The sequence below is a fragment of the Galeopterus variegatus genome, unplaced genomic scaffold (genome assembly GCF_000696425.1).
Source record: "Galeopterus variegatus unplaced genomic scaffold, G_variegatus-3.0.2 Scaffold45, whole genome shotgun sequence".
In the NCBI taxonomy this organism is placed as follows: domain Eukaryota; kingdom Metazoa; phylum Chordata; class Mammalia; order Dermoptera; family Cynocephalidae; genus Galeopterus; species Galeopterus variegatus.
Genome location: NW_007726156.1, coordinates 1,334,624 through 1,345,210, shown reverse-complemented (window position 1 = coordinate 1,345,210; position 10,587 = coordinate 1,334,624). Strand labels below are relative to the sequence as shown.

Here is a 10,587-nt window from a genome sequence, read left to right as displayed (position 1 = left end):
TACAGCACCCTTGTGAGGATTAGTAAGGTATTATGTAAGCACAATCACTAGCATGGTGCTTGGTACCCAAGTATGCACTCTTGACTCTGAATATCACTGACATTCTGGAAAACAAGTTTCAGGAGCTTTAGACATCTCCTTAGATCAGAGGCAAATAAGTTGTTGTGAAAGAACAGGTGACGGCTATGAAGCACTACTTCTCAAAATGTGATCCTCAGACCACCTGTACCAGCACTCCCTCTAGGCCCAATCACCAGAAACACTTATTTTTAGCAGGCTTCCCAGGTTATACTTATGCACAATAAAGTTTGAGAACCACGACCCATCTTGCTCCTCATTTGCTATTACTAATGAACTGGCCATTGATACGCAATTGGGTGGGTGGACAGGCTCTCAAGTTTTCGCCACTAGTTTTATAGCAATTAAATTAAAAATTACACCCGTGGAACAATGCTTATTGCCCACCCCTGACTCATCCTTATGAAAACACATACTGTTTTGAAGCCAGCATTTTAAAAGACATTTGAAGTTCTGTTTCAAGGACTAAGCATCAAAAGTGTTCTTTACAAATCCATACACACACAAACACAAATTGACAAAGCAGCATTGCTGACAGGGGTGCTGTTATGGGAAAATGGATGTAGCTAGTATATGTTGAAATGATCATTAATTGGCTTAAATATTGGAAACTTAAGATATATAAACATCCACACTGACCATCTTTTGTACATCAAAGGATTTTCATGTGATTTTGTCTGGCTTCAACTTGTATTTTTTAACAGCGCAGCAGCAACAGCACTGGACTAAGAGACAAGGGATGCATTAGTCATTTGTAAAATGAGAGGGCAGGACAAGATCAGGCGTTCTTAAACTGAAGTACATGAGTCATGGATGGCTTCAGGGCCTTTGGATCCTGTGAAGCCATCAACCACATTTTGCATATAGTCATATCCATTTTTCTGGGGATAATAGTCTATAGGTTTTCTAAAATTCTCAAAAGGTCCAGAACCCCCAAATGGTTTAAAAATTACAGACTTGATTATTGTGAAAGCTTTTCCCAGCTCTAAGGTTCAAAAGAAAACCAATGTCCTTGCTCCTTATGGGTCTAACTTGGATGGGTCACTGATTTCATTTGGTTTTTCAAAGTGACGATCAATTGCTCCCTCTACACCACCCACTCCTTCCCCAATATGCCTAAAATGTGCAACATTTTTCACTTTGTACAAACGAAACTATTTTTCCCCCAGAGAGTAAGATTTAACTTGTTTTAATGTAGTCTGCTATAAAAATGAACGAAGATTTCTGCATGGTACATCTGGCTTTGCAAATGTTAATGACCAGTTAATACTTGTGTTATATGCTGCACATCATTATAAACGGCTGAACAGTAACACAGCTTTTGCAATATGGGTTAATACCAAAATTGTGAATCATGGAACTTTTACTTAGCACACACACATAATCTACAGTAAACTTAAATACTAATCTATAGTATCAGGATTGTGCTTATTTATGTCAGAAGATAGGCAACTTGCAAAAATACACATTTTTTTTTTTGCATATCCCCATCCCCATATTACACTGTAAAAGAAATACATTATTCAGTGCACCTCCTAAGAAATAAACTTCCTTACAGTATCTTTCTCTCTATAATTTATCTATCCCAAAACAAAGGAAGAGCACAATGCAACTTTTAAGACTACCATTTAAAGCAAGAGAGGTAATAATACTCTGGCACTGTAGCCCCCCCTCCTGTTTATAAAGTTCAGCTCTGTCATCAACACTGTTCATTTTAGCTATGCATGGGAGTAAAGTTCAATGCATGATTGCTTTGGATGTTTTAAGATACCCCCTACATCATTTTGGTAGACATCCTGGTGCATTTAGTAGCATTTTATTTTTGATGTATTTGCCTTAATCAAACCATAAGCTGTGGAGGTGCTAGTATACTCCACTGTGATTTATATGTTTTCCATTACCTGCTTCTTCCCCATCAACTTATATTGTATTAAGAGGAAACATATAAATTATAGCAGGAGATCAGGGGCTGCTGGACAGATGTTGGTTAGAAGAACATATGAGGACACCAAGGCCTCTCTCTCCCTGTGGACACAAAATTATATAACCAAGCAGGGTTGCAGACAGTCCTGTTTGGAAGAGGGGGATAGTCATTATATTCTATGGACTTTGTCAGCTGTACTAGCCGATACAGTTGTAAAGTCTGGAGGCTTCTGTCCACAGAAACTCGCTATGCTGAAAATGATAGAAGTTTCTAGAATTAAAGACGTTACAACTTGGCAGCTTGCAAGCTAACTCCAGCTGTAGAAGTATTTGTTTTAACCAGCAATGTTTACAATTTTTTTCAATCAGTTCTTGATATTTAAAAACGAGAATGTTTCTCATGAAAATTTGGATTTCCTAAAAATTTAAAGAGCTTGTAACCCTGGTTTGGCATTCCTGCATAGCATCAAGTAGCTGGAGCTGAATGGGGTGGCCCATTTAAATGGGGCTTGCGCATTTCAATTTGCTACAGCTCCCACTGTTTTAGGCCACCTGAGTGAAGACCTGTTTCACTCATTTATATGACTAGTTGAGTTTTATAACATTGGGGTTAGTTTAGCTCTGCCTTTTTATAATGGTAAAGACCTGAGCTTCATTTAGGATTTCCCCATCTCCCTGTAGACAAGATTCCTCTTTTAACTGATTGGGTCCCAGCCACGTCTAGTTGCTTTGGTAGGTAATCTTAACGTGCAATTCTACTTGTCCTTTAATCTATATTGCAAACTTCAAAGATATAATCACACTAATATTTATGTGTTTAAGTGTGTGCATGTTAAACACGTAAAAGGGTATGTTATCTATACAGATACATATGTACTTCCAGTTAGGCAAAAATCAGTTTGGTTCCACAGATACAGACACCAAGTGCTGGCAGCTTGGAGAATAAATGTAACAATTTGGTAAAACCTGTATAATTCTGACTTATATTACAAAGAGAGTGAGTTTTAAGTTATTGCTTTTTGATTACAGAATAAAGATTTCATTCTGTTGCAGAACTTTTATACAGAATGAGTAACCATTTCCTATTCAAGTAATAGCAATCAGAATCAGAAGTTCCTTACACAATAGTAGATGCTTGAAGACATTTTTTTGAATGGAGACATGATTTCGTTCTATTCAAGAACTTAAGCAGGAAACTGGGAGTGACTTAATTTTTTAAAAGTACAAGAAAATCAGTACCCTCACTGCTTAGTGCTCAGGAGAATTTCTCAGGGGCTCTATAAAGCTCAGCTTTGTGGTGAGTTCACACGCACCTTTAGAAGGATTCCCATTCTACTTATGCAGCCTGGTTTCAGAACACAAAGCTAAAGGAGGATTAAAAGCAGTGTTGTTTTTAAACATTCAGAATTCACAGAGGATCTCATTTTCTGCAATTAAATGATCCGTTTTGTGTTTTCACTGCAGAATCACATTCATATGGCAGTCTTATTTCAGGCACTTTTAAAATATGTTCATCTGGAATAAAAATCTGCATGAACCACTTCTGCATAATTCAAAATGAGTGTTGAGTGGTTCTAGTCCCAAAATAGACAGCAAATCACCACTAATACCCAATTAGCTTTCTCCATCACGACGGTGACTGCTGAGCTTGAAACATCATAGAGGTGCCCTTCTAGCTTCAGTACAAAGATGTAAGCCATAAAAATCCAAACTACTCAGTTTCTACTTAAAAAAATACAAAAAGGTGAAATACACTAAATGTATTATACAGATGGTTTCAGCTACTATCAAAATAAATAACATTATCTGACTCAATGGTCTGACTCAGCTCCTGGACAAAATCTGATGGAATGTCAAATGTGGAGACTCCTGCCTAGGGACTAGCTGCTGGTAGGCAAAAGTATCTCAACATCCTTGCCATTGGTTACGACAGCATTGGAAGAGTAGCTGCTGGCAAGGTCGTCTGTAGTGGTCAAAGAGGTGGCCTGGGAATGAGTTTTGGTCAGTGGAGTGGTAGCAGATGGAGAAGGGGTGAGGCCAGGTTTTTTGGGTGGGATAGGTGGAGGGTTTCCTCTCTCAGCTCTGGGGATAGTAGGGGACTTGATTCCTGGAGACAGGGGACTCAGAGGACTGGACACTTTCCCTGGAGTAGGTGAATGGCTGGTGTCACCTCTTGGATTGGCACTGTTAACCAGATTTCGATAGTCTGTACCAAAGGGAGAGCTGTTGGGAGAAACGGGCTTGATTGGCCCTTGTTGGCTAGTGAATCTGGAGAGCACCTGAGTGACTGTGTTTCGGGCCAGCTGCTTGGCGGCAGAGTTGTCTATGAGGGTGGGGGACAGATCCCTGGATGGAGGGCTCTGCAGACCGCTGGCTTGTTGGTCCTGATCTGCTTGGGACTGAAATTTGTGCCGAGCTGCATGGAATCTCTGGTTGATCCCTACTTGGTAGGATGACTGGTAGCCAGGGCTGCTAGCTGATGACCCCAATAAACGCTTAGTTAGTACTGGTGAAGAGCAAGGAGAGGATGTGAGAGAGGAGGAGGCAGTGCTGCTGGGAGACAGTGAGCTCCCACTGGAAGGGAGGTGACTGGGCATTGGGACTGCAATCTCAGTTCCCACAGGACACCCACCATTTTCCACTGGTTTCTCTTGGGCCAAGGCCACAGATTTCTCTTGTGGAGGCACTTGGTTTTCTATACTGTTGCCTGCTATCAGCTCCCTGGTAGTTTGTATCTCTAGGTCACAATGGCCATTGGTTTTTGCGTAAGAGAAATTAGAAGTGGTGGGACCAGGCAACGCAGTGTTTGTCACCTTGGCTATGTTGCTCCCATGGGTTCTTTCTCCCTGAAAACTCTCTGTTTGGCAAAATACAGACACTAGCATAGGAGGCTCAGTTGCTGTGCCTTTGGACATAGTTACTGGTTTCTTCAATTGCTCATTAGAGATACTGTGCTGGTGGGAAGCCTCTAGGTCCTTCACTACCTTCTTCAAACTTTCCATCTCTTCTTTCAGAGTTTTGGTCCGGTTCTCTTCTCGGTTCAGTTTTGCTCTCAGTTGTTCCCTTTCAATGTCAAACTCTGACAGCTGCTTCTCCACCTGGGCCTCAGTCTGCAAGCCTCGTTTCCTCTCAGCTGCCAACTCTTCCTCCAGTTTGCTCACCCGGCTCTTCTCCTTCTCCAACTTCAGGCTCAGCTCTCCTGCCTTCTGTCCCTCTTCAGCTGCCTTGCTGGTGGCTTTCTTGCATTCAAGCACGAGCATGGAGGAGAGTTGCTTATGGCGAGAGCGCTCCTCTTCCAGCTGACTAGAGAGCTTCTTTTGCTCTTTTTCAAACTTTTTCACTTGGGACTTTTCAAATTCCAACTAAAAAAGAAAAATCCACCATACATCTTGATTATAGTTAAGAAAGCAAACAGATATCATAAAAAAAATATGATTGAATGTCCTGTCGGCTGTTCCCTGGTATGTAGGATTACCATGTATGCCATGTGCCATGGTGCTTAGATCAAGTATTTCTGAAGTATTAGAACACCTAACACAAAAAACACACACCATGATTTAATCTGTCTTTGATGATTTAGGAGGCACTTCTAGTTCTTATATTGTCTCAGAGTTGTTAGTGTTTAGATATGTGGAGAGTTCACGGCATTAGAACCAATCAAAACAGAAAATAGAAAGCTATATAAACCAGATTTTGTGATGAGTGCTGCTGAAATAAAAACTTTTAAAGTTTCAGTAATAATTTTCTCTGGTCTTAAAAATGAACAAACACAAATAGTTACATTTGAATCATACTTTTTACACAAATGTAGTCGGTTTTAATTGTCTTCCCTACCCTATTTAATGCACAGAGAGTGAGAGGCAAAGGGTTGAAAGAACTGTTTTAGTCTATATTTTTCAAATTGAGACCCATTAATCAATGGGGAAACCTATCTAGTTAGCCATGACTAGAATTTTTAAAAAAATGAAATATAAGGGAATATATCAATTTATATTGTAGGCAGTAGGGTTATGTATTATTTCATGAGATTTTTGTTTCAGGCATGTGTGTATGTGTGTACATATAATGGGTTGTAATGTAAAATCTATTTCTTATTGGGGGTCCCAAGTCAAAAAAAGTCTGAGAGCTACAACTCCAAGTTAGTGTTCCTTAAAGTGTGTTCTATGCAATGACAGTCCTACAGTGAGTCATCTATGTCAGAAAAGTTTTTTTTTATGCAAACATGGATTTTATAAACACAGAATACCCTATTTTGTTCTTGAAGACTAACAATGTGCTTTTGCATTCTAATGGTTCTAACAAATTTAAAGTTAGAAACCTGTTTAACTTTGTTTAATCTCGTAGTTCCCAGACTTATTTAACCATAAAGCCCTCTTTTTTGAGCATCGCCAATTTACATCCTGCAGAATAATTTTGAGAAATGCCATTCTAGGCAAACGCTGCCGTGAATCCCTCTACCTTAATTACCTGTTGAGTCAACCTCTCTCTCTCCTTCTCCAGCATGTAGGTGACATCATCTCCTTCAGCTGTGTCCTGTGCATGCCTTTGTCTTTCTTCCTCGAGGTCGAGGATCACCTTTAAGGAATTAAGAAAAAAGTCATTTCCAAATATCAAGGAGTCACACTTGTAATACAACCAATACTAAGTGTTTTACTAAGCGCCTTAGTTCCAGAGATTAAACAAATAATTAATTAATTAAACAAATTAAACCTAGCCAGGGCCACCAAGTAGCAGCACACTGTCTAGGAGAGTGAAAGACATGCAAGTTATGTGCTGAAAATAATAAGACATTTACTTTACTTGAAGTGTGTTACAGAATGGTATGTAAACAGAAAGAACAGAGCAAATAATTAGCTGTAGGGTTTGAGGAGGTTTCAGACAACTAATAGTCCAGGAAACTGAAGGCAGTTTGGTGTGACTAGGTGCCAGGTACAGGTGATGGAGCAAGACCACAGAAAGCTGAAAGCTGAGGTTTTCCTCTCAATGCTCAAATCTCTGGAGGCACCAGAGGGAGCCTGAAATTAAACATTTAAAATAGGTGACATCCTAACTGCGCCTTGCTTAATTAATCATATACGTATTTTAGATAGTTAGATAAAAGGTGAAAAGACTTCTGTGACTTCATCCTGCATGTTGCAAGGCTCAATTATTGGGATTGTAAGTGGAGATTCTTCATAAGGCCTTTTAATTAACTTGCCTACCCCTATTCTACTTATTCTGGTGCCGAAGGATTAAGCCCAATTTTAAGGAGAATACAAATTTAAAGAGGCATTTTCCACATAATCCTGCCTACTACTGCACAATATTCTGAATGACAATGGATTACTTAGTAGCTTCTGCTCATGCTTCCTAGGTGTCTTGGTCCAGATCTCCAGGGTAGAGCACTGCCATCCCAATGGACATTTCTCATTATTTCCTCCTCACTAACAATTTTAATGAATGAGAAAGAAAGTTTTCTGGGACATGAAACCCTCCTTTAAAAATAAAAACAAAAATATTTTGGTGGACTTCCTCTGGTTTTAAAAAAGTCTAATTTTTCAATTTAATAGAAAGATAGGCTATTGGCTAAAGGTGGTTGGTCATCTCCTCTCCCTTTCGAGAGCCCTCTATAATTACAGAAATGGAATGAAAAGACTAAAAACTCACAAAGACAAAGAGAGAGACTTTAGCTGACAAGAAAGCTTAACAATTCAAAGAAGGAAAGAGGCTGGAGGAATGGTAACTACTTTAGTATGGGGGAGGAAGCCGTTTGCCCTGAAGGGTCCCAAAGAGATGAAACCTGGAGGTAGTGCAGAGTAGAGGTGAAATGTGGGATAGAAAACAGGACTGGCTCAACATCTGCACTTTTGGAAGAATTATGTGTCCGCTCACCCTGATTCCTGCATATAGAATGCGAGCAGCCAGACATCTACTGCCTAGGCATAAGCCAAGTGCTCATACTCTGAAGAAACAGAATGTGACAGGCTCAGGATTTGGGAATACCAGATCTGACAGAGAATGGGAGTGAGAAAAAGGGATTACATTTGTTTTGGGAAGATGGTAAGGGGTGGAGAGGAAAGGGAAGTAGGATGTAAGATAACTAAATCTGCATCTATCATAAAAGAAAGTAACGTAAATGTCTAAAATTGATAAAGAGAGCAGTATATTATTTAGAAACATGGAGGTTAAAAGATAAAAGATAAAAGTGGTTGCCTCTGAATCATGGGGAGGATGGTTAATGGGAAGAGGTGAACTAGGAAACTATTTTTCACTATGAGCAGATTAACCATGTAATTCTGAGTGAAAGAGGGTAGTGTTAATAACTATGCCAAGGTGATAGGCTAATTAACGGGGACTCTCTCAGGCAAACTGGGACTATGAGCACCCTAATTATTAGCCTCTAGGTACTATCTGATTTCTAACAAAGTCAATGTTCTACTTTTTAACACTTAAATAGATAGGTGCTTGCTTTCAAAAATTTAATACTCACTTAAAGCATTTTATATTGAATTATAGCATTAAGGAATTCTGAATTATTTTAAACTTCTTTCTCTTCCCCTATCACCTAGAGACACAAGTTGTCCCAATGCTATACCTTCCATGGGCATGTCAGCTAGTCAGCCTGTTCAATACAACTCAATTACCTCATGTATGAAGTGGAAATAAAGCCTGTCTATCAAAGATATTGTGAAGATTTTCTTAAAGGACTATGCAAAAGCCCCCAAAATTTAGGCAACTAACTACAACCCACTGACACCTTTTAAATTGGGGCATAAATGTTTTCAGATTGCTTCATTCTATTCCAGAGGTTAAACTTCTGGGCCTTGAGAAACTTTGAACATTTGATTAAAGCTATGGATAAAATTCATTTCCCACAAAAATGCATAAACTTTTGACATTCTGTATATTTTCTGGGGGATCATAGAACATCTGAAGCCCACCCATGGTTAAGAAGATACCACTCTGGCCTTTAATTTGGACTCTACGAAGGGAAAGAAAAGATCATGGGCAAGACCCAGAGCCTAGGCAATTTATCAGATGTGATTTAAGCAGATGGCTCTAATGCAGGTAGCCATAAAAGTAAACTAAGGCTTACCAAATCGTGCAGCTGCTAACCCAATTGTTCAGATTCAAATGTTTCCTACGAAATGCGCTGATACTGCCACCCCTCTCCCCCACTGGTATAAATCTAAACTGACAGTTTTTTAAAAATGCAGATTCTAGACAAGCATCTTTTACAGGCCAGATCTGAGCAGTAAATGACAAGCTGGGGAATAAATTCACAAGGACTAGAATTCCAATAAGAAGAGACACAAGAAAGAACAGGTTTGTCTTCCTAACTTAAGAGCTGTCAGAGCTATCAGATATGGAACCAAACACACACTCACACACATGCATATTTTCCTAATAGGATAGAACAGCTTTAAGGTAAACAACCCTACGGACTGGTTATGGTTTCATGAGCAATAAAATGCAATGAAACTTAAAACTAGGAATAAATAAAAATAATCTGTTACCTTTTGTGTTTATAGTCAGGTAAATTCTCTATTTTTTTTTTTTTTTTTTCTTGTTTTGAGTTCTCTTCTATCTATTTGTAGTCAGGTAAATTCTTGCTTTCTCTCTCTCTCATACAGCATTCCCCAAATACCTGTTAATCTTTCTACTTATCACTTAAGTAAGCAAACAGACAATGTTCCGTTCAGCTACAAGGTTGACCAAACCTCAGTTTATTGCCAAAGTTTGTATGATCAAGAGCTGAAAAAACATACCAAGTGTTTTGGAGTGACATATCAAAAAGGAATGCCATCTTAAATAATGTGTCTGTCACATTCCCTAAATTTAACATTTGGATTAACATTTGTTTTCTATCTCCTGGTTTCTATGTAAGCTAAGGAGCTTTTTGACACCCGTGAGATGCCTCAATTGACTTACTGTGAAAACTGGCAGCTGACAAGAAAGTACCAGGCATTACTGAAAGCCTTTGTTAGAATTTCTGTCGCACACTGTAACTGGGTGAACCTACCTTGCGGTGCCTGCTCTCAGCAGCAGCCAGCTGGGACAGCATGCGCTCCTGCATGTTCTTGCACTGCTTCATCACCACCTTAAGAATAGAGAGTGGGTTTGTGCAGACTGGCTGCTTTTCGCCATCAGTTTTCTCCTTTAGTGTTTCAAAATCTCTCTGTAGAGCCATTAAAGGATCACTGATGTTATATTTTCCATAGCGTTCTTCAATGAAAGTATCTCTGTGTTGGGCCTTGGAAAGAGAAAAAAAATAAGCATTTTGCTTTTTTAAAAAAGCTATTGAGGAGGGGAATTTGCTATTTAGTAGTTATGCACTGAAGGTGGTGGTGTTAACATAAATGTAACCTGATGACTACAAATGAGATTGAACCATCTAAATATAAAAACATCAGAAAGGTGGCATGGTATTATAATAAGAACAAATACTTATATAGGACTAACTATGTATTTGACATTGTTCTAAGAACTTACAGTCATATTAACTTATTTAAAATTTATAACCCTATAAAGTGGTGCTATCATCTCCACTGGCAGAAGAGAAAACTATTACAGAGAGGTTATGTAACTTGTTCCAGGTTACTCATC

The 10,587-nt window shown here is 39.1% G+C and overlaps 1 protein-coding gene across 1 annotated transcript in view; it reads right to left on the bottom strand.

The window, feature by feature from the left end:
- Nucleotides 1–1,251: 1,251 nt before the first annotated feature.
- CTTNBP2NL (CTTNBP2 N-terminal like) overlaps nucleotides 1,252–10,587 on the bottom strand; it is a 49,405-nt gene continuing 40,069 nt past the window's right edge. Inside the window, exons 4-6 of the mRNA XM_008572050.1 lie at nucleotides 10,004–10,234; nucleotides 6,469–6,576; nucleotides 1,252–5,363 (exon numbers count right to left, since the gene is read on the bottom strand). Coding sequence (XP_008570272.1) covers nucleotides 3,882–5,363; nucleotides 6,469–6,576; nucleotides 10,004–10,234 — 1,821 coding nt within the window. The 3' untranslated portion in view covers nucleotides 1,252–3,881. The remainder of the gene's footprint in view (nucleotides 5,364–6,468; nucleotides 6,577–10,003; nucleotides 10,235–10,587) is intronic.